The sequence below is a fragment of the Corapipo altera genome, unplaced genomic scaffold (assembly GCF_003945725.1).
Source record: "Corapipo altera isolate COAL_440 unplaced genomic scaffold, ASM394572v1 0, whole genome shotgun sequence".
Classification (NCBI taxonomy): domain Eukaryota; kingdom Metazoa; phylum Chordata; class Aves; order Passeriformes; family Pipridae; genus Corapipo; species Corapipo altera.
The window spans coordinates 75,121,514-75,146,713 of NW_020884872.1; the positions used below are offsets into that span (position 1 = coordinate 75,121,514).

The 25,200-nt window shown below is 39.8% G+C and overlaps 1 protein-coding gene across 1 annotated transcript in view; it reads right to left on the reverse strand.

Moving 5' to 3' along the window:
- Positions 1–17,674, reverse strand: part of DDX10 (DEAD-box helicase 10) — a 165,406-nt gene extending 147,732 nt beyond the window's left edge. Inside the window, exons 1-9 of the mRNA XM_027638406.1 lie at positions 17,470–17,674; positions 9,841–9,901; positions 9,463–9,593; positions 7,626–7,784; positions 7,055–7,175; positions 5,741–5,930; positions 3,507–3,633; positions 2,142–2,304; positions 591–675 (exon numbers count right to left, since the gene is read on the reverse strand). Of these exons, the coding sequence (XP_027494207.1) occupies positions 591–675; positions 2,142–2,304; positions 3,507–3,633; positions 5,741–5,930; positions 7,055–7,175; positions 7,626–7,784; positions 9,463–9,593; positions 9,841–9,901; positions 17,470–17,652 (1,220 nt within the window). The 5' untranslated portion in view covers positions 17,653–17,674. The remainder of the gene's footprint in view (positions 1–590; positions 676–2,141; positions 2,305–3,506; positions 3,634–5,740; positions 5,931–7,054; positions 7,176–7,625; positions 7,785–9,462; positions 9,594–9,840; positions 9,902–17,469) is intronic.
- Positions 17,675–25,200: the final 7,526 nt, after the last annotated feature.

Sequence of the window (25,200 nt, forward strand, 5' to 3'; positions counted from 1 at the left end):
ACAGTGTAGCTGGGTAACTCCCTTCCATCATAAAGACTTAGTCACTAATATTTAAACTAAAGCTATGCCTAAGAATGTAATTCTACAAAAGACTTAGAAAATTAAAAATTTAACCTGTAATTAACATTATTTGATTCCTTGCTCCCCAAATTAAATAAGGAAGAAATATTTCCATTCTTTTGAAGAGTCTTCAATGACACTAAGGAATTAGATCCACAGTCTAAAACCTTATTTAACTATAAATGTAAGTGGCAAAGCAAGCTTTTCCACTCACAAATATGCTCAACTCAGCCTTTGAGGTAATCCTGCTAAGTACAAAAGGTTTTCCGTTTCCTCACTATTAATCTTCCCTGGTCAGATGAAACAACCAGGGACATTTTTTGTCTGCTGTAGCAAGTCTCTGAAGCTAAGAAATCATTAAGTTAAATCATTGTTCTTAACTAATCAAATGGGGCTTTTAGTGATAACAGCCTTTTTCTTTGTTTCCAATTTATATCTTGATTTTTTTCGAGTGAATCTTTAGCCAATTATCTCTCCCTACAGTGATCTAGTTTTAAACATTAAAATACTAATGAAAAGTGAAAACAAACCTGGCTGTTCTTCCCACTCTGTGGATGTATGTGTTTGCATCTTCTGGACAATCAAACTGAATGACCCAGTTCACTGCTGGAAAATCTGTGTAAAGAAAAAATATGTCAATATTTAAGCTCAGTGTACTGAAAAACCTCCTATTCAAGAGCAACATATTATTTTGAAGCATTAATTACTATAAGAACCATCATTTGGACTCATTTACAGTCATTGGGTTCAACCTCTGAAATAAAAATAAAATTAATTGCATGTATTAGCATACATAAACAATCATTCTCTTCAACAAAAAAAGTTAAAATTGTGTCTTCATTTCCTAAATTATGACTGTGCAATGAATGGAATGTCATTTCACACTTGACAAGAACAGACATGCTTTGGGTCACACAGATGATAAAACACCACTATATGTAATAACTAAATAACAATATCTGACCCACTTTTCACTCATACTATTAAACTCCTACACCACTGGGATCCGAAGTCAGCACTTCAGCTGACTTCAGTGGTGAGACAGCACTTCAGCTGTCACATACAGAAATACCACAGTCCTCTCAAAGATGCAGGGGGGCAAGGCAGGGGTGTGACCAAGACTAATAAAGAAGTCAACACTGACTGTGAATGATATTATCAATAAGCATTTTCTAACTGCTGTACTTCACGAAGCAGCAGCATGCTTTGCCCGGGACTAAGTTTGAGTTACTTCCTGACCAAGTCTGTAGCTATGCTGCATTCCATATTTATACCCATGCTCTAAAACCAACCAACCACACGCAAATTAGATCCTCACTGGTGACATTTCAGCAGTATAGAAGTTTTGATAAAGTCTTCAATTCTGCCTTCATCTTTTAGAGCACCTTCCTTCCTTTTGTAGCATAATGACAAAACCTCACATTTTTGGACAACAGAGTTTGCTATCTGAAACAATAGGTGAACTCCTGAAAAGTCTTGTGTCATACCTAAATGCTTCCAAGTACTAAGAAAAAAAAAAAAAGAAAAGAAAAAAGAAGTCCAGAGAAGTAAATCATAATTCAGCAGGTAATGCCCAGACGTAAGAAACTCTTGGCTCAAAATAGACCCTATAAATATACTTGCTTTTACCGTCATCTACTTTTTTATCTCTTTACACAACACAGTCCTATATAAAGCCATTCATACTTCAGACATTAAAAGTTCTTTCCACATACTGGTAGGTTAGTAATTTTTCATATCCTTTAGAATAACGCACAGGATACAGGCATATCAGTAATATTTAAAACTGCTAAAATCTCATCTTATGGCATGCAGTAAGCAAATACATCACTATTTTCATACAACAAAAGTTTTTCTGGGATAAAAAGAAAAATTAAGCACAGATTAAGTGGGCCTCTTCAGTAAAGAAACAGCAGAACTCTAAGAAGCATCTCTCTTTTTTGAGTTACCCTAGTGAGCTCCTAAGCAGACTACAGCTTCATTTTTCACAAATCAAGTTGGTCTTCAGAGTACAAAGTCTGATAAAGCCTCAACAGGGTTAGGTGATCACTTTTTGAATAACTGCTTCTGTGGGTACATACCCAGACCACGAGCTGCAATATCTGTAGCAAAAAGTACCGCTGCCTTTTTCCGAACAAAGCAAGTGTAGACTTCCATTCTCTTCATCTGCTGCTGCTTGCCATGGAGTGCCAGTACAGGAAGACCAGGTTGAAGCTTACAGAAAACTCTGAACAGATATTGGACCTACCCAACAAATCGGGAGAGGGGGGAAATTACCATGCTATGTTAAACTTGTAAAGATCATATACAGTATAGAGCAACTGACTTAGTACATCAAAATAAATAAACTTTTCTCCACATCATTGACAAGAGATGCTATTTTGAGACTTTGTCAACGCACTCAGGTACTAAAGAAGATAAAAGAAGAAACCAGCTGTGGAAGGCATGCATTGGTATGCCTTTTGATGACATTTCCTAAAAGAAAGCAGAATAGCTAACAGCAAGAATGATTTGGGACATGACTAGTTAGGCTGTATGCAAGGGACCAAAGTATTGCTTTGAGGCAACACTGGAGGGGTGTTGTGTTCTATACTGCAACTCAAAGCAGTCTACAGTCTCAGTTTACTACTTCAAGCTTCAACAGCTTCTCTTACAAAGTCAGCCTGTTTACTCTTACATACAGTACCTATGATGCAACACCATTTTAGAGCAGGCCGCTATGTAATACTATTTTAAGAAAATAATTACAGAAACTGTGTCTATTGCAGGAACAGCTGCAGCTCAGAGAACTTCCGTACAACTAAGCCTACTGCTTCACTCTACTCACCAGTCAACTGCAGAACAAAAATATTGTAACCTCTTACACAAGTGGAAGAACGGCAATGAATATTTACTATACCATTGTATGTTGTAAAATACTTGATACATGCAGTAGTTACAAATACCTGCGCCACATAAACACATACAAGTAGCTTCAACAGAATGGTCCCAGGATATTTATACAAGGATTTGAAGGATTACTTCCTAGGTAAGAAAAATCTATTGCTGTACTATTTCACAATCATAATTTCTCAAATAGGCAAGTTTAAAAGCTTGTAAAGAAACCAGGTACACCTCCTGAAATACTGTGTAAGCTAACTACAAAATGTGTCATGAGACAAAACCAACTGACCAATGGACAATAATTTTAGCATTAGTTTTTAATAGAAGAGCATAAAAATGGCCGAGTCTCCAGAACCTTTTACCCATTGAGCCTGAGTTGCTGAATATCCAGAAGCCAGGCCCTGCATGACACGTCTACAGGAGTAAGCGTTGTTTTGTTCCTCCAATTTCCTATTGCAAACTAGTCCAGAATCTCACCTCTCTGGTGCCTTGAAATCTACATTAATATCGTCATTTTATTCGCTTTAAAATGCTATGGGGGGAGGGGGAAGAAAAAGCCATACCTCTTTACAGCTTGCAAAAAACACAATGCTCTTCTTTTTCAAATGAGTTCTCAGGAAAGAATATAACATGTTTACTTTTTGCTGAAGTTCACAGACAACATAATTCTGATCCAAAGTTGCTGGGGTACTAAAAAAAAAGAAAAACAAAACCAAAGCAAAAACACACCAAAAAAGTATATTTAGATACATCTATGGAGATGTTTGACCTTTCTTTTAAGTCAAGAGTGTCTTATAGATACTCAGAAAGAGGAGAAAAGAAAAGGAGTCAGGCTGGAAAGTTCCCCCACTTTGAGGAACAAGTCTTAGCAGCTCCACTTGAAAGCAACTCTTGAAAGATGAATCAATTTCCTTACTAAAAGCCAGTGAGGAGGCACAGGTGACTTTTGACATTACTTCTAAATTCATTTACTACTAGCAAGGCAAACTCTTTCCATGTCTAAGCAGCAACATTCAAATTGCCTTGACTTACATGCAATTTTTTCTATTAGTCCTATTAAAGCATCATTTGTGCTTAAAGCAATGTCAAAGCAGAGTCTAATCATGCACGAAAAAAGAGCATTGATGTACTTCTACTGATTACTCTAACACGCAAGGTAACTTTCTAAAGCTCTGAATTGTCACCTTATCTCACATTTCTGCTCTTAATAAAACAACAAAAACTTCTTTGGCAAGTTTGCCCTTGAAACACATCTAAATGCTCATCTCTTACAGTCCCTCTGCTTCACTCTAAACACACCAAAGGTATTCAAAATTACTTTTCTAAAGGTGGTCACTTGGGAGGATGAAATTACAAGAGTCTCCTCCAGTTTTTATTCTGCTATTCAAGTTCAATTATGCCATAGCACTTTTCACTTTTTAAGTCTTTCACAGGAAATTGCTTTCATAAGGCAGTAACCTTTTACTACTAAGGTAGTAAATTCTAAAACACATTAATACTTTTCTTTTTTTCTGTTTCAGTTTGTTACCTAATTGCATTCTCCCAAATATTTAAAAAAATTAAATGTACTTAAAAACAGACTTCACAAAACATGTGAGATCTGTGAAACAGATGTAGAGTCAGCCCTCAAAATGAAGAATACGCATTAGGCTTATATATCCTCTTCTGCTAAGAAGATATTAATCACAGACTTTTTTCTGGTAATCATGATTATTTCAGATGCCTTTGACAGTACTGCTGATTAAAAAAAGGTATTTGCAGTACAATAGAGAGATAATCAAATCAAATAGTTAAAACTCCCTCAAGATTCAATGTGGTTCTGCTGTGCATTTTCCTGATGATTTCTTGTTTGCTCTTGGAAAAGCCATTTTTATCACAATGCTTCACCTTTCCCCTGTATTTTATATAAGGAAATATATGCATATTTCATAGAAGAGCAGAAAAATAATCATCCATGTTCATAAGCAATTTGACACCCAGATGATCGAGCCCACAGAAATGCAAAATAAATAACATGCTTCATTTCAATTTCAAAAGAAAATAACGTGCCAAAAAGTAACGTGTATATTTTTTCATTTAGTGATACATTAAATTCTTTTAGCCTGGCAGACCACATACTTTATTCCTAGCAAGGGCCTCCCATCCTGCTCCAAACTGTAAGGCATGACAAATTTATTTTATGCGCAAAGGGCAGAGTCTTAAACACGCACAGAACATGCAGCACGTCAGGAAGCCACAAGACTTACTGCACATGCACTACCACCACATGCTTTCTTCTGGGCACCTAATACTGAACACACAAACAGGACTGCTGCCATTCTGCATTTTCCCACTAGCACTGCATTTCCTTGGAAAGCCAGATTTATAAACGGCACACAGACAAACTGTGTTTGTGCAACAGACTCGGTGGTTCTGCATAGCAAGTATGCACATGCAGGAGGCAAGGAAGCCAAACAACAAAAAAGGAGCAATTCAGAACTGAGTGCTGCTAGGACACTACTCCATTCAGGCTATAATCCACTCTGGCGCTTCCTCGCAAGGAAAAAAATGTCCAGTTTGAGAAGCTGCCTGAGGAGACACGAGACAAGCACAGGTTCAGCCTCCCTGTCATGATTCAGTCAGAACTAGTCCCCTCTTATCTGGAAACTTCTTGCTTTCAGGGAAACACACAGCAGACACTGCAGAAAGGAGGAGGATGCAAAAAAACCCTTTTGATTCAGGAAACTGACAGTCAGAGAAGCAGTTAAGTAGAACTACTATCTGTTTAACCCCTCGGAAAAAAAATAGCCCAACATACCTGAATTTGGCCTTCTCATGAACCCAAACATATTCTGGATCTTTCAGACTCAGACGTGCAAGATCCTTCACTGATTTTGTTTGTGTTGCAGAAAAAAGCAAGGTCTGGCGTTTCTTAGGTAGATTTTCTATGATTGCATTCATTGTATCAGCAAACCCCATGTCTAGAATTCTATCAGCTTCGTCAAGAACTTGATTGAGGGATAAAGTTGAGAAAATCTGGGTTTAGATTGAATTATTTAAAAAAAACCCTACATTAAATCTATATAGTAAAAAATTCCATCTGTACTTAAACCGCAGAGATTAACTTAATTCCTGTATACAACAGGATTCTCTTTAAATATTTGTGTATTTCATAAAATGTTTTTAAAACAACCTGCAATAGAAATCATAGCATTTCCCATAATCTCTGCACTACAGCCCTCAGTTTCACACACTGAACCAAAAAGTTCAGCATTTCAAGTAAGCAGCTCAGCAATCTGTAAACCGACTCCCCTTCCTATTGCTGAAATAAAAGCACAGAACATAAAACAGTGCTGTGCTACTCATGACAGAGCAAAACAACCTCTCCCAAGTTAAATTTACCATTGAAATACAGGATATAAACCGAGTAGCACAGAGACAAAGCCTTAAGAAAAGAGCCTACATTTAATGCAATTTTTGTCTGCCATGAATTGTACTAAGTGTAGCAAGCAACATTTTATCAGCTTCATTAGCTTCTTAATTGCTTCTACATTCCTGAAGCTATGCTAATGATTATGCAGTTCTTAGTGGCAGGCAAGCTTTTTCATTATACTGAAAATTTCTGTTCAGGTTGGAAGGATGTAAATGAACAGTGTTAACAATGCTAACAAAATATTAAAAGGAGCAGAAATCTGTCTTAAAATACAAAGAAAAATGTTTTCTAGAACTGGTCTAAAATATACACACTGCAATGAATATTCATTATAGATAGTTAACGATCATGTCAGGAAAAACACAAGAGCTATAGCCAGAAAGGAAAGTCTGGCTATATAAAGGATATAAAGATATAAAGGATTATATGAGACACTACATTTGTGCTTGAGTTCCTTACTAACTCACCTACTTGTCCTTATCACCCTAAGGAAAGCACGCTCAGCAACAGCTTCAGAGAAAGTACAAAGAAGAAAGTGTTTTTGTTGTTTTCTAATTTAATTTGGACATGTGTGAGCTTAAAAGCCATTTCATCTATATACCATGACAAGGATAAACTTTTTACCCAAGAAAGTGCTCCATACAGTTATGAACTGTTACAAAATATTCCCAAATACTTGCAAGTACTTGAAAAACTTACTCAACATTTGCAGATCAGATGCATAGAAATATGAAGTTTCATCCATGTGTTGTAGAAGCCGTCCTGGAGTGCAAATTAGCATATTTATGTGGTGTATTCTTTCAGACTCTTCTTTCAGATCCTGAAAAGGAGTTAAACCAGCTTAGCTCTAGTTGTTCAAACTAGAAGCCCAGTACCAGACATGGTCAAGTCAGCTCAACCTACTGATAATTCTTAGAAAGAACAGTTAAGGAGCAGTCTCTCCTCTTTCCACAGATACATTGCCATTTCTTCAGCATGCTCACACTTGTGGCCTAAGCAAAAAAACGTTATTTCAGAATAACCTATATTAACAAGACAGTCCTGGAAGGCTTGGCAGGAAGGTCCATTCAGTCACGGAACCTGGGAAGATTGTAAATATGCAAAAGCTTCAAAAGACAGAGTACACACAGGAAAACAAGTGGGTCGCTGATATACTCCCGTTAACTGCTCTCTTCCCTGAGTTTTTGATCCCAGGGTTTCCTTCCTAAACTAGTACTTAATATACTACTCAATTATGCTTCCATCCAGCAAACTCCAAGAGAGGACACACCTTTCCTCCAATGACAAGACCAGCTGAGAACTCATGATTCTTTCCCACTTTACGCAGAACCTTGAAGGTTTGATATGCCAGTTCCCGGGTCGGTGATATTATGAGAACTCCCAGTCCGTCAGCAGAAGTCCACTGTTGGCGATACAGGAGTTCCAAAGCCTGAAAACAATTAATATATTAACACTATAAAAATCTCAGAAGGAAAATGTGTAACAACAAGTTTGTAACAAAAAGTGTCATTAAAAAAAAGACAAAGCCACATTAACTAAAGTAATGACATGAAGAAACATCAGAGTCCACTTCACATACGTTGATTATATATAAATTTTAACTAATGGTAATGATACTTGCAGTAGCAAAGTTCTCCAGTACCAACCTATGACAGACAGTAATGGGTGGTAAATCATAAATACTTTACTGCACAATTAATCCTACCCTGCTAAATTGTGGAAATTAGGTCTTAATCATTTACATGATGATTGAAATTAGTGTGGAAAAACAAGAGAAATTTCCCTGCTCGTAAGGTTTTGTGGGAACCAGAAACAGAATGAGCAACTGCAAGAACATTAGTTATTGAAGCTTTAATTCTGGCTATGGGTTTGAAGCAGTACTATCCATGTTACATACAGAGCACTCCAATTAAAGCTGCAGCTCAGACAAGGATTATTCCTTCTCTTAGGAATTCACACCGCAGAAACACTGTCTTAGTCAGCTAATCCTAACACAAAGACTTTACAAGTATGAATATCTGAAGCCTTCTGGAATACTGAAAGCCATTACACATCCTTGTAGAGTTAATTTTTTTTTCATTTTTCATCTCTTCAGCTCCTCTCTTAGCACTCTTCTTCTCTAAAATTGTTTTAAAATAAGGTTTGTAAAACAAAGTACTTCTACTCTTAGACTGAGTAACTGAGCAATCTCACTTCTGTTTCTCAAATTCACAAGACTATCTTTTAAATCCTCCTCCATTTTTTATTCTTCACTAGTAAAAAATACTTTTTAAAAAAACAGCATAAAGTATAAATCTTCTCAACTACAGCAAGTATTCAAAGAATTTTCTACTGTTCTCATACTTAGTGATAAAATAGGCTCCAAAGAAATTTATGCTTAGAAAAATGCAAGTAACGTTTAAAACAAAGTAACTCCATAATCAAAACATTTATTTTTCCCTTCCTATAAAAATAGTATGATGGGATTTGTATCCACTTATATGTGCACTTTTAGCACACGTCTCAATTATATTTTCAGCACAAAGAAATGAAATGCATTTCATGATGTATTGAGTAAAACTGTCAAACACATATATCCATGACAAGGGTTTTCATCCAGTTTTTTCCACTTGCACCCAGAAGCGATTTCAAAGGAGTTCACAAAAGACAAGGAAATGGAAGTCCACAATCATTAAGGTTAAGTTTGCTATATAAGGTCCAAATTCTTACATGTTAAAGGAGTGAAAACCACTCATTTAAAAAAATTCTAAGGAACTGAAGAAAATTCACCATTCTACTTCGTATACTTAGTTTTCAGAATTGAACAACTAGAGTTGCACCAGGAAACATTCCTGAGAGAAAAACAAAGTACTTGCTAAATCACACACGGTCTATTCATGTAAGGACTAAAATGAAACTTCTAAGTCTCAGAATATTCCTATTGCCAAAAACACGCTTCTTTCAGAACCTCAAGCAGCTTTATTAAATTGGCATCTTGGCTTTCTTAGAACACTTAGATCAGCTGAATTTTAACATTTCTCTCAGGACCTAATAACCTAAGATGTCTGACGTCAATACTTCATGGATAACTTGGTTTGAGTACAAATGGAAGGATATAAATTACTTACTGGAACAATAAAAGCCAAGGTTTTGCCTGATCCAGTCTTTGCAGCTCCAAGTACATCTTTACCTTGTAAAGCCAAACCTATGGTTTGCCTCTGTATCTCTGTTACCACACGATACTGAGCTTCCTGCAGTCCTAGTATGTGCAGTGTGGGAAGAGAAGAGAGAGTGTGGGAGGGGAAGAGGAATAAAAAAAAAAAAGAAAGAAAAAAACTTCATTTAGTTTTGTATGGCCCAAGACTCTATTCCTCTGTTTAGAAAATGCTGTACATAGCAACACTTATCTAAAACTTAATTTAAAGCAAAAAAACCCATTCAGATGCAGATAGATAATACTTTCTTTTTTACTTACATTATTTTCTAAAGAAAACTTCCATACTCACCTTTTAGGGTTTTTTTTGACAATGGAAAATCTGAAAATCTTTGGATTTCACTTGTATTTATCTGAAAAAAAATAATTTTGATCACTGCTTACAATCTAACCATAACAGAGAAATTAAATAGCATTCTTTAAGTTGGTGTTTACATAAATATGTAGTAGTTCAGTATGACCTGATCCAAGTCAGGCAATCTATACTAGTTTGACCTAAGCCAAACCACTGTTCTTCCAAAAGCTGTTAAGCAAGTAATAAGATATACTTGAATAACACAGGTTAATAGCACAATTTAAAGCTCAGATCATCATGAAATCACAGAACAATTTAGAGTGAAGAGAACCTCAGGAGGTCTGTCATCTCCAACTTATTAGAGCTTAGCTGTCCTTTTCGCATCTATATTTTCAGATCTCCAGAAGTAATGAGGATGAAGTGTATTCCAGTTGCTGTACAAGACTGGACATCACTAAAGCAGGTAAGTGTCCTGCAGGGTAAAGGTCTGTTAAACAAACACTTCAGGAAATAGCTTCAGATAAGAAAGATACCTCTATCACTCCAGTTCTCCATTTTGACTCTACAGTGTTAGCGTCTTTGGGATATGTTTAGTATTAGGTTATGTGATTAAAGATTAACAGCTGTGAACTCAAAGACTTTGTAAGAACCAGTGTAACAGTGATGGGAAGGTGCCTCACTGACATTATCACTGCATACAGAGTTACAGCACCTTGACTCAGGTGTTCCCTGGGACCACTTAAGTCAGCTCAGGGTTCCTCGGTGAACTCCACCAAGGCACTAGTGGGGCTGCCCCCTCGCCAGAAGGCCCTGCAGAATGGAAGGGATCAGTGCCTGCAGGTGCACAAGGCTCAGAGGGAGCAGGGCGGGGGGGGAAGCATTTGAGGACACTGGACAACCTTGTAGGGGGTGTTTTAAGGGGGCTGTAGGAATGTGTAAGACTTGTTATGGGATGTGTAGGGTAAGGATCAAAGACAGAGAAAAGAAAGGATCAAGGTGGACTGGGGAGGAACCCATATGAGAAAACAGAGGCAAAAGGGGATAAAAAGGGGCTGGTCTGGGTGGCAGCTAGCTGGTCAGTACACACTTCCCTGTAGCTCATCACTACAGCCTGCCCTACAGTCTTACTAAATGTTTTACATAATATCATTTATTTTATTAACAGTAATAACAATAAAAATAATTACTCTTACATTCTCTCCATTGACTTTCTTTGTGGGCACACTGTCTGTTCTAAGCCTGCATGAGAGACCACCAGCAACCTTCAAGTGGGATGAGTGGACAGCAGCACTTGAGCCCAGTGCCGGTAACCAGAATGGGACCACAGACCTCAGAGGTTGGAGGGTGTCAGTGCCAGTACCTGGGAAAACTGGGGCCTGAGGCCAGCTCTGGGGCTGAGTAGCTAATGCCAGCTGTGAGTACGTATTTCACTAGTGGATGTTAATCCTCATCAGACAGAGAGGAACAGCACCTGCCGCCCATATTTATTGTGTGCAAGCACTCTGTGTGTGTGTGCCAATAAAGGCACTGTTCTGTCTGTGTTCAGCTGTGGCTGCACATGTGTACCCAGGCACACCTACACTCACCCTCGCTGCAGGGCAGATATGGACACCCAGAACTGCAGCAATATTGCATCAACCTGACTGAGACAGGAGAGGTACAAGCTTCAGTGTCCTGAAGCTCACCAGATTCACCAATCTCTAGCACTTGGTGTACTTACTTTTTAGAGCTGTCCCACAAGGTAAAAAGAACCCCAGATACTACAAAAGTAGTTCATTGTGCTAATTTACTTCTCTGTATCCATCCGTACTTGAAAGCTGTTAATTACACACACATGTGTAATTACACAGCATGTGTTTCAGTCCATGAGTTGGCTCAATGATTTATAAAGATGTTGAGATGTCAAGTAGAGATTTTGAGAAAAACATAATATTTGCAACTGTTCTAGCAGTTAGGTGGTAATTAAAAAATGTGAACAGCTTTGACTGGCAAATTCACAACTAATAGTAGCAGGGCTGAACAAAAACACAGAACTCAAGGAAAAAAAAAAAATAGACTACTGAGTCTATAAAGCCTGAGCTGAAAAAGAGGAAGGTAGACTACACAGCTTTGAATGCATACTGACTAGAACCCATAAACTGAGATTTCCAAATGTCAAACTCAAAGCTTACACACTTCCTGCTTTTCTAACTAATATCATTTCATTCTAACAGACTGCTGAACAGAAATCTCCCAATACAGGAACCAAGCAAAATGGTCCTCAGATCTTCTTGACATCTTGTGATAACAATTTCAAAGAAGGCCTCAGATGAAGGGCTACCAAGCTGTCAAATGAGCTTTAATATCTACTTGAAGTACCAAGCCTTCTACAGACTCTGCCTATTATAGAAAACTGAGGGGTTATAGCTGTTTAAAGCATCTAAATCATGACACCACTCTTTTCAGGCTAGTTCTCTCTAATAAAATCAAGATAAGTAATTTAATATGTGAATTTAATCCCTATAATAAAAGATAAAAATAGATAAAAGGTAATAACACCCTTACTAAAACCTAGTTTCAACATATTTCAAGACATAGTTTTTGCAAGAAAAATTTCAAGCTTTCACTGTACCCTAGCAGAACAATTAAACTTTCAGAAATGTTATTTGGGAGGAGGGAAAACTCTTCTCAGAAATCACCATTTTAAAAGTCTTTTTTTGACTTTCACAAATTGGAAATTTTGAAAAGTATTTCCAAATTCAATTGATAATTTTGAAGACACTATATATCACATGAAATATTTGGCTAATTCCCAGTCTCACATGCTAAATAATCACAACTCAGTTATGTATACAGCTTTGGTTTAATTTCAACCAAGAAACTGTGACTAGGAAAACAGTATGCCTACAGAAGGGAAAAGTATCTAACCAACATCAAAAAAGAATTCACACAATTGATTATGTGCAACTGAAGCGATAGATTTTAGAAGGTTTGTAAAATATTAAACAGGCTATTACACCAATGTGAAATTGTTCTAAATAATTAAGGACACAAAGTATTTCAGTACTCAACTTCTTTTTAACTCTAGATGACTCAGTAAGAACAGATATATTAATCAAAAAAAAACAAATATTGTTCTGCTCCTCCACGTTAAACTTCTCTAAATCAATTTAAAAATCATTGCATGCATAAGCCTAGCTCTTTTAAAGATGTCCAAGGAAAAGAAGTGAGAACACTATTAAAAGAGTGAGGAATGTTAGGAGAGGCCATGTCACAAAGCTTCCTCTATTACTTCTCTGGCCTACAGACTCCTAGAAGCAGAAGAAGGATATGCAGTAGTACCCTTAAACTCCAAAAATACTGGCTTATTTTTAAGTCAAGTCCAAATGGTAGGCATAAGAAGACCCGGTGTTAGAGGTAGATTTTCTGATAGCTCTATTTTATATCTACATGCACCAGTGGAAAACACCACCAACTTCTACTTAGCTTGTTTCCCTGCTAGAAGCTACTACTTCTGCCAATCTGCTGGGAATCTACAATTGTAAGAGGAGCCAGCTCATTTCAAATATTTCAAATGCCATTCTGATCTAACTCAACTAATTTGACATAAAGCACACTAGAAAGAATTTTTCACAAACAGCTCACCAGCACATCGGTTAGGTGCTCAATACTTTCCATGAGCACAACTGAATGGAAAGGACCATGTCCATCAATGGCCTGACAATTAGGCAATGAAGTCACTGGATCAACAGACAACAGACCACCTACGAACACATAACACAGAAAATGGTCCCATGATTTGGACCCATTGAAACTAAATTTCACATTTTGCATCTATGCGGCCACACATTTGCCATCACATCAACAAATTAAAAAAAATCCAGTAACAAAGTATATTGGTTACCTCTTCATTATTAATTTTGTCTTGTTTACCCACTGCAGACATTCTCACACAGGAAATTATAGACAGGAGGGCAAGGTGGATCTTCGTGCATCCATCAGCCATGTTACCCCAATTCCATGCCACATTCATGAGAAAAGCACATAGCCTGCATGACAGAGACCCCAGCCAGTGCACTTCACAGAGAGGAGCTTACCAAAGAGCCTTCTAGCTCTCTTGTCCCTAAGAAGGGATCTACCTCATGCAGAACTCACTGGAGACCCCTTTAGATCCAAGCACATGGCGCTTCCTCACAATCCCCACACCCACTTTAACCAAATCCAGGGTAATACAGAAGAAACACTGGAGACGAAGTGGAAAACCATGCTAGGGACCAGAAAAGAAGATCTGAAGGACAGAAGATAAAAAGCTTGGCGGGCATCCACCTGAATGTTCACAGGCAGGAGACTCCTGGAGCTAGGACAGCAGAACCCCAGAAGGGTTGACACCAGGAGCCCCCAGCACCATCCTAATACTAACATATGTTTACCTTGTCTTAATTCTGGCAGACATATGCCTGACCACTACCACCCTCTTTTCTTCAACCTCTAAAAATACACACAAACACAACCTCCCACTACCCAATTCTTACCTATGCTGCCCCAAGGTCCATAGAGACACAGAATTATTACCCACACCCAGAAAAGGCGCATGTGCAGTCACATTAGTAACAGAAGCATCTCTACACATTCACATAGCCATATATATAGCAAATAAATGCAGGTATCCAGGGAAGTAACTGACAGAGGTGACCATAAAGCCAGTATAAAGACAAATCTATGTAGAATGAGTGGAAATTGAATGCAAGTGTCAAAGGTATAGGGTGTGCTTCAGGGAAAAGTGACTGCACTTAAGTATTACACAAAATAGTTAATGCTAAGAGTACAGGAACAGACTACTGCAGAAGATCTCAATGGGGACTAACCAAATTAAAAACTCTGAGAATTGCACACCTACCCACCATAACCCAGATGTACCACCCCAAAATTATTGAGGATAAGAAAGAAATATTGACCTCATTATGGAAAAAAGAGGCTCTGTCATCCCCTTATCATCCCCTCATTGCTTGTGTGTTTCTTCTGAACTCCTCTGCTGCTAATATACATCTGGGAGCAACACAGTCATACTCCACTATCAGCCAGGGACACTTTCCTGCAAAGCAGAGTGGTACAACAGATAGCAAAGCAATTTTTCCCCATAAGAACTATGATAATAGACAGGGATGCGTGTAGGGATTTAATACACACACAGCATAAATATGGCAAAACTGTATATGGAGAACAAATAGGCTGGGTATAGGGACAACAAAGTGGGAGTGGCAGCATCGAGTGGAGGAGCTTCCCAGCCAGCTTCTGGGAGCCAGCTTCCCAGAGATATTTTTTAAAATATTTCTGTCACTTCATCTCTGAGATTGAATGCCCAAAATAAATCTTCTACTTCATGCATTCTTGCTGCCTCCTTCTAAGCAATTAGGATTTTTCATTGTCATCACTGTCATTAGGACACATGACAGGGTCAGGCATTGGAATAGACCTCCCGGGGAAGAAATGGAATTGTCAACCCTAGAAGTGTTCAAAAAACATGTGAATGTGGTACTTGGGGGCATAGTTTAGTGGTAGTGGTAGGTTAACGGTTGGACTCTTAGAGGTCTTTTCCAACCTAAACAATTCTATGATTCTATTAATAGGTGTCATGTTTAGCCATTCAGTCTCATAGAAAAAAAAAGAAAGCTAAAAAGCCAGCAGTTCCTGCAGTTGATGATTGTGGTGATCCTCCTCCTACCTCTTAATATGTCCATACCATATACACATAATTTCAGTGCACAGGAGCAACATACCACTTAAGCTTCGGATCACATGTATCTACTACATTAGAGGAAAAGCCAACCCCTAAATTCGATCACTTTATCTACTGCCCAGAGTATTAAGTCTAGTGATGGGACTCCAAAACAAGAGACAGAGAAGAAAGAATAGCTAGATATTGCCATAGTACCCTAACAGAACACAGCAGCCTACTTTGCATATGGCATTATCTAGTAAATGCACACTATTATTAAATGGAGAAACTATCAGGGCCTGACAACATGCAAAATTAATTTCATTACACAAGTCCCTGTCGGCATTCAAATACACAGAAATACAAAGCAAACTATTGTATATATACTGCAATCTGGTATATAAACAACAGGTCCGCCTATAGGTGTCTACACAGGGAGCTGTGTAGAGAGTTCACAAACTCTATTAACAGCCTTTGCCAAGTTGCTATAACTCAGTTTCTCCCTCTTGCTCAGACATGGACCCTCCAGAGACCATGCAGAGGCAACCATCTCAAGTCTAGGTTATAGAAACAGTCCAACAGTACTGTAGTAATGTAGGATGTTTTTCATTCCATAAAGACACACACCTACCAGTGGTCATCCCACTTGGAAAAATACAAGTTTCTAACAATTCCAGCTGTAACTGTGAAAGCTGACTATTTCTACAGTGAATAGAAAGATATTGCCAAAACAAGTTAACTCAAAATTTATGCACAACAGAATGTACTAATCATTTACATAGTTACAATCTTTAATTTTTATCAAAAAATGAAAAGCCAATGAATTACAAGACCTTTTTTTTCCCTTGAGAAATAATCTGTAATTCAAAACAGTAATATGACCATCGTTGGAAGCATACCATTTGCTTTCAAACAGTAAAGCAAGTTAAGCTTAAGAATACTAACTTGCTGAATCTTAACCAAAGGAGCTAACGTGACCTCTTCACAGTAACACATGCGTTTCTTCTATGCCTCTCATCATTACTTTCTGCTCAATCAAATTACGACCACCAAAAAGTGATTACCACCAGCTATGTCGAGCACTGTGTAACCAAGCAGAACTGCCCTGCTCCTCCCCAGTAGCAGCTACAAAGTCAGCAAAAGTTTGGCAGGAGGCAGAGCAACATCACAGGCAGAGCACATCTAACCCGTTACCCACAATTACAGTACTTTCCACATATCGGTAGCATTCAAAAGCCGACTATCTCCTACAGCAATTCAAGGAAATCTGCGCAACAAAACCAACAGCACTGACTTCAGCTCTGGTATTCAAAAACCTATTTTCTGACTTGAGGTTAAACAACACACCTCTCTAGTGTGACGTTTGCCTGTCGGGCATCTTCTTTGGAGACAAACGTGTCCGACCTCCAACACGGAGACAGGCACGCTGCCTGGTTAGAAGGGCCAAATGCCACTGCATGCAAACCGTTTCCACCACTTGCTTCAGCCTCCTCGTCCTCCTCGCTGCACTCCCCACCACCCACTCTCTCCCACGAGGGTCCCACTCTGCCCGGCTCCACAGCCAGTCACCTCCACCAGAACCACTCCCCCCGTCCTCCTCTGCCTGGGGAAAAAAAGGAAAAGAATCATCTTTGCATCATCCCTGCCTCGTGGAGGTAAAAAGCCATCCTGCCTGCCACACAGCAGTATCACCCGACACACCTGTGACCTACAGTCCCCGCCGACAACCAGAGGACCAGCCTACCAACCACTGGGGCTTCCCCACGCCTGCCCAGGACCCGCACACAGATACCATCCCTCCTCCTCCCAGCCCTACCCCAAGACGCGCTACACGAGGAGGGGAGCCGCTTTTCCGCAGGACTGTCTTGCCTGCCCGCCCGCCCCCGCCCCGCACACAGAGCCCCTCGCTCCCCGGACCGGCCCGGCCGTACCTCGGGGTAGCGCTGCACCAGGCGGGCGATGTTCTCCCGCTCTACCTGCCACTCGGGCCGCTTCCTCTCCTTGCGCTGCAGCCGCAGCCTCTTCGTCCGCCGGGTGTATTTCTTCTTCCAGCGCTCGAAGCTGCGCACCGCGTCCATCGCCGCCGCCCCACCGCCCCCGCCGGCCCGGCCCATGCTGCCGCCACGCGCAGCACCCGCGCGGCCGCGGGGCGGGGCTGGCGCAGACACTGCGCGTCACCCGCGCGGCGCCGCCGGGGGCGGGGCCAAAGGGGGCCCCGGCCGTTGGTGGGGAGGGGGGTGGGGTGGAGAGAGGGGCGCGCGAGGGTGGAAGGGAAATTACGGTTCGTGTAATACGACCCCAAAAATGAGCTGTTGGTTGCTCTCGCTCTTTTTTATAAGACGTCATGGAATCATAGAATGGTTTGGCTTGGAAGGGACCTTAAAGATCAGAGTGGTTTGGCTGGGAAGGGACCTTAAAGATCGTCTAGTCCAACCTCCCTGGCAGGGTCAGGGGCACCTTCCACTAGCTCAAGTTGCTCCAAGCCCTATCCAACCTGGCCTTGAACACTTCCAGGGATGGGACATGCACAGCTTCTTTGGGCAACCTGTTCCAGTGCCTCACCATCCTCACAGTGAAGGTTCTTCCTAATACCTAATCTGCACCTCCTCTCTTCCAGTTTAAAACCATTCCCCTTTGTCCTGGAACTACACGGCCTTGTAAATAGTCTCTCTCCATCTTTCTCGTAAGTTCCCTTCGGGTACTGGAAGGCTGCAATTAGGTCACCCCACAGCCGTCTCTTTTCCAGGCTGAACAATCCCAATTGTCTCAGCCTTTCTTCATAGAAGAGGTGCTCCATCTCTCTAATCACATCTTGATGGCTCTCCTGTAGACTCGCTCCACCAGGTTGATGTCCTTTCTGTGCTGAGAACCTCAGAGCTGGATGCAGCACTGCAGGTGGGATTTCACTAGAGTGGAGCAGAGGATCAGAATCCCCTCCCTTGACCTGCTGGCTACACTGCTTCTGATGCAGCCCAGGATACAATTGGCTTTCTGGGTTGCAAGGCCATATTTTTGGCTCATGTCCAGTCTGATCCATCAGCAACTGCAAGTCCTTCTCAGCAGGGCCGCTCTGCATCTGTTCATCCTCCAGCCTGTAGTGATGCTGTGGGTTACCCTGACCCAGGTGCAGCACTTTGCACTTGGTCTCATTAAACCTTATGAGATTCCCATGGACCCATTTCTTAAACTTGTCCAGGTCCCACTGAATGGCATCCCAAAGTGTCATCCACACCACTCAACTTGGTGTCATAAGCCCCCTTTAAGGTACAGGAAGGCTGTTAAAAGGTCTCCCTGGAGCCTTCTCCGTGCCAAAAAACCCAACCCTCAGCCTGTCTTCGTAGGAGAGGTGCTCTATCTGATCATCTTCATGGCCTGCTCTGAATTCATTGCAACAGGTCCGTGTCTTTCACGTACTGAGGAACTCAGAGCTGGATGGAGTACTCTGGAGTGGAATTGGGAGGAAGGGTTCTGTGGCAAGTCTGTTTATACATTATTTTCTAATTCATTACAGGGAAAAACTGACACATTTCAAAAATCAAAACACAATTGGAAGACATACAGTGAACCTTGTGTTTAAGATGCTGGATTCAAGCTCTGATGTGTGCCTTGACCCTTCACAATACAGCTATAATCAAGTTTAATGGCCTTGGCTCAGAGCCTTGAACTATGAAAAGGGCTGGCAAAGTGTTGCAGGGAAAACTGCAATTGGGCAGAGTTGTTTTATGCTGTGTGATGTAAGGCTGGACTTTATAAGGGCCACATATCTCTCAAAGGAACTAGACTTAATCAACCTGCAAATTTATATTACGTTTCTTTATGTGCACCAATTCTTAACCCCTCCCTTCAGTAAGGTCTGCATCACTCTGCAATTCGCTGAGTCAGTTTTAGCACTTCATCAGCACACAGAATTAAAAACAAAAACAGGCTGCGGAATTATTGTGCCACATCAGGAAGAGAAAATTACAAACATATTTATGCAATGGTATAAGAAGGAAGTAAACATGTTAATGAGGGGAAGAGTGAAAGACTCCCAAAATAATTACGGTCTCTGATGAGGGTTTGGAATTCCAGAAAGCCAAGGGAAAAGGGAGTGTCTCTTAATTTGCTCCACTTTTGCTATACGTATGTTGAGTGTATCACTGAAAGATGTTTTCCCTCCTCCCTGAGATTAGGGAAACCTATGATTATAGAAATGGTTGTTTTCCCTTTAAAATACATTAAGTTTCTAATTTCAAGAAGAGCTGGAAAAATCTCCCTTAAACATGTTCCAGTGAGATCTCTCCTCCAAGGTACAGCTTTGAATGCAATGGTTTTCTCTAAGGGTTTATTGCTATTCAGATGATTAAGGAAAGATACTGATGGTTTTTTTCTTGAAATAAAAATGGTTTTGTCCAGGACTACCTGATAAAGAGCTGTTTGCAGGAGATGCTGTTCCACCCCAAAGGATGTGCTTCAGGGAGGTGGCACATCTTTCCCACAGTTACAGCACATTAACTTGACATACAGAACAAAGTCAGACTGTCACAGGGCTCAGCTGCCACTTTAAGCATGTTATCTGTCTGCCTGTAATAGAAAAACAAACAAGCAAAAACCCTCCTGTGTAGAATTCCTGCTTTTGCAGCACTGGGATGTTTAATCCTTTTGTAAGCAAATGTACAGGTAAAAGTGTTCTGTTTGAACATGCTGTCTTTCTTCACCTGTTCTATGTTTTGCCTACAGGGCTCACCTCTCATAGCAGAACAACAGCAGTGGTCTGTGAGTCACTACAGACGTAAATCCTCAATGAAAAAAAATTATATGGAAAATAATATCTTGCTGCTGCCCAGTTTCTAAAAAACTTTTTATGCTACTGTCATAAAAACCACTGTTAGTTATGCTTATATGTTTCTGATGCTTTTTAATAATTAGTTTGCCCTGTCCTGGGTCCCACGGTAGAAAGTAAAATGCTGGAAGGAGAGCCTCTTGGCCCCATGCTGGAGGTCTGGGAGCCTGCAAGGGCCCAGGAACCACCTTCCTATTTTCTCTGCTGTCCTCTCACCCTGAGTAGCTTGCCTGAGAAAAAAACAGGGATTTATAAAAGTTTACCTTTTATATAGGAACAAATTCTTTCATGTGATATTAGATTTATTTATAATGTGCAAGTATATTTCAGTTGTTTTGTAATAGTACTATCCCTAATACTCTGGCAAAATTAGAGATCCTTCTGAGAAAAAGAGAGAGAGAAAAAGAGATGACAAAAAAATCATTCAAGCACAGTTGTTTTCTTGCAGTTTGGAGAAATAAAGGGAGTATGGCTATAAAAACAAAAGTAACAAGGCTACCTAAGACCATAGAGAAGAAGGCAACAATTTTTTTACTTTAAAAAAGACCTGTTTTAGTAGCAGTCATTCTCCATAGATTTCACTCTCATGCATACTCAGTCTTTCCTACTCTTAAGCACAAACATCTATGTGTCTGGGAAGGGTTATTTATGGTGAGGAGGACAAGGGGCACCAACTATTAAGGTCAGGGCCCTGAGGGCACTCATAGACCTTAATGTCCCTGACCAGCCTCACCTTAGACATCCTTCTACACCCTGGCATAGCTCCACTCTGCATCCTTCAGGCCATGCCTGAGTTATGTCTTATGTCATGTTGGTCCCCAGCTCAGCCACAGCCATGCCTGTCCTTGGCCATAGACCCCACTGGCAGGGACTCTGAGCTGCAAACTGACTTCCTGGCTCGACCTCAGACCTGCTTTGTCACGGAGGACATGCCCAGTCATCAGCAACTGTGTCTGCCCCTGATTATAGCCACCAGACCTCATCCTGACCAGGGAATTGATTTTTCCAGCTTGACCTTCAACCTGCCTCATCACCACAGATGTTGTCTGATGAACTGGTCTCTTGGTTGACCATAGCTGCCACCCATGAGCACACCCTGCTCCCTCACTCAGGGGCCGTGTTACCAGGCTTGACTCCCGACTCTCACGGAGTAGTCAGCCCTTGCTCTGCCCTCATCACTTTTTCTGGCTTCGTCCTGAATGTTGACAAGGGTGCACAATCTTTGGTATCCGTCACATTCTCTCTTGAGAAAACCTCAGGGCCAAGTTGAGTTGTATCACACTGCTATTGTTCTGTATTTACATTGTGGAGCTTTCCTCACGCCAAGGATTTAGTACAGTTGGCCCTACACCCAAATCTTGCCAATTTCCCACTCTTACCTATATTCTTTCTTGTATTTTGTGGTTGGTTGTAATCTCTTGACCTGCTGCAAATGCATCACTCCCTGCACTCCTGCTGTACCATTTCTTCTGGTGCCTCCTGTAGGTGCATAATCTTTCATTCACATACCATGTACCCCAGTTAAACATTTTCGCTGCAAATCTCTTCAGGAATTTAAGATAACTAAGGGTTGATTTTATTTGATAATAATAATTTTTTAAAAATCACTCTGTGTGTTCGAGTTAAATTTTGACATTCCTATTAAATCCTTGATTGTTTTGTACTAACCTGTTATCTTTTAATTTTTCCACATAATCTTGATCACCTACCTAAAAAAGTAATCAGCAAACCAAAAGAAGTGACCCCACAAGTACCACTTGTCAATGAAACACCACTAAATCCTTTCTCAGTGAAACAGCCCTGTACTAGGAGAATTTCCTCAACCAAGAGGCTCTTGACACCCTTCTCCTTATTTTCCCGTGCTATACCTCAGAAGATTTGAGAGAAAGCATGTGAGAATTTGCATCTGAATATTGTGCTTGAGTGTCTCTGAATGACATACCCACAATGAAAGGATGGATCTTCAATGTAGTATTTGCAGTACTGCAATGGAACTTCGGAATATTTTGAAAAATATATGAAAATGGCAGTAAGATTTGTGAGTTATTTTTAATAGAAGTAATGTTCCTATAAAAATTATTATGTGTCTAAAGGATGTACAGTATGACATAGAAAAATGGTAATCCTACTTGGAAAAAGAAAAATCACTTTAAATTAGCATTATTAGGCAGGATGACCAGAATTGTTCAGAGAAGAGATGAGTCTTAGGGCAGATGTCAGGCCAACTTTTGGACCTTACTGTCGCTGCCAAACCTCCCCGAGGTTCTCTCCCAACCCCTGCCTATGGGCTCAGGACTCCATTTCAGTTCATCCTAGAAGTATTAGGCTGAAAAAAATCAGTGCTCTCAGTGTAAAAGAGAAATTTCATCACTCCTATGCAGACCCAGGGTAAGCAACTCAAAAAAGGAGGCACAGTAGGTGTTTGCAATGGAGAAAAATAATTTAAAAAAAAAGAAATGGTTTGGGAAAAAAATTAAGAAACCAATAGAATTTGGTTTTCCTATATTGAGTAGCCCTACAATAAAAGGGCTACCACCCAAGAAATTATATTTTAAAAGCTGAAAGTTAAACTGGATTTTTAAAAGCACAGTAGAAACACTCTGTTTCAGTAATTCCTGCTCTGAGCAAATGGGTAAGTTATGACCAAGAATATTTTGTGGTGTAATTGAGAGCTTGTACTTTCCTCTTAGCAATGAAGTGCTGTTTCCCAACAATGAAAAAGAAACAAATTTGCAAATTAAATTATGGCCTCTTCTTGGGGAGCTTATAAAAAGAAAATGCTTCTACCAAGTATATAAATTACAGGAATTTGGTTTTAGGTAGGCACTCCAAAATGTATTCTGCTGTGGAGAAAAAGTATTCACACTATTACTCTAAACATGAATGTATGGTCCAGCTTAAAAATTCTTGGAACAAACTACTGGTTGCAACTTCAGCAATACAGATATACTTAGTCAACAGAGAGTTAATTCTGAAAGTTTACCTGCCAGTGTCTAGATTTAAATATTCCTACCAGAGAAAATATTAGAATTAAATATTTTACTTTCACATTGGTAAATTGTTTTATATTTTGAAAAATCCTACTATTACATATAAATAATATTTGAAAACCTCTGCTTCTTTTTCCAGCCTGAACCTACTAGAGGTCAAATGATGTCTTCATGGCGAGACATACAGCCCTCTTCAATCAAGTCCTTCATTCATTCTCTCTGACCATGGATAATTTAGTAGCCACCACTCTGGAAAGAGCTTTCACATTGCTGTGAAAGAAATTTTAAATTCTTAAATTTTAAATTCTTAAAATTACCCTTCAAAAATTTCCAGATTGGGATTCTCTTAGGAGATGGAGATTGTAAACCTGTTATCCTCTTAAAACCTGGGGTGAAACAGACTGGGAAAAGTGGGATAATAGAGTAGGAGTAGGGAGTAGGAATTTGACTAAATGCCAGTTATTGATCAGAATGACAGCAAACAACTCATTAAATGTTTAAATGAAAACTACCCTCCAAAGGACAGGTTCAAGTTTACACAGTAAAATTAAACTTTGTGCCATGATATTTCAAAACTGCTCAATGTATGTGAAAAACAACAACAGGGAAAAATTAACCAAGTTTCTTCAAAATCAGAAGCAAAACCAGCTTGTCAAATCTCTAGAAACACCAAAGATTATTAATGCTGTTGGTTAGGAAGCACTGGATGGTACTGTATGATATATCAGAACACTTTAGGAACAACGTTAAAGATGGCATAACTAAGATCACATAAACACATTTCTTCTGGAATGCCAGAGGACTTCTTGTGTTCTAGAAGACTGCTGGTGGTGATTCTAATATTCATGACTTAGTCTGCAGGGCTCTTAGAATGAACCTTTGGCCAGTGAAAGCCCAGCCGAACATTGGGAAACTCGTGATGTAAGCTCTGGCCAACAAGAACAATTCCATAGACATGAAAAAAAGCTTTCACTCAGATTGTCAGGCAAGATAACAATCTATAAAACAGAAAGTAATTTTAAAAATTAATTACTTTTGTGTCATACTTTCAGTCTTTAAATCATCTGCATCTTCAAAATGTAGATTTCTTTTAATAAAGACATGAGATGGAGGTTAATTAACAAATACAAAATCAAAGCATTTTTCCTCTAAGTCAACAAAAATGTTTTTATTGAAAATTATAAACATGACCAATCTTGCAAGAAATATGATGGGATTTGCTAGAACTTGTTTTTCCTCACAGAGCTGTCAAGCACACCCAGGTTTCGCAGGCCCCATCACTTCACCCCTTCCCACAGTTTGCCCTGCAGCACTTTACCCTTTTCAGGGCTGTTGGTGCCAGAGCTATGGTGCTCTCTGGGTGTATCTGAGCCACTAGGGGCCGTGACAGACCTGGAGAAATAAAAATGAGTAATAAACTGTGATCATAACACGTACACCCTAAAAAGAACCATTAAATAATCAAGACTACTTTTTGGTGATGGATGGGATTTGTGTACAGTCCCAGAGCACAGGCTGTTATTCCAGTTCAGGGAACTCCATAAATATGCACTTAATTTTGAACATGCTTGACAGTTCTTTCACAACTGAGCTGATTTCCTGACTCAGAGACCGAGCTGACAAATCAGATTACAAAAGATGAGCTAACCTTTCAGATGATCACACATTTTGGAAGAACGCCATTTCCCAAACAGAATGGTTTACACCATGGTGCTACTGAAGCTTAATATAAGAATGACACATTTAAATGCTGTCCTTTAATTATAAAAGGACTTTGTAGAAAAAAAAGCATTTTCATTTAGCACAGTTCTTGGCCTTTCTGTATTTCAGAGTAATTTTAGGAGACAGTT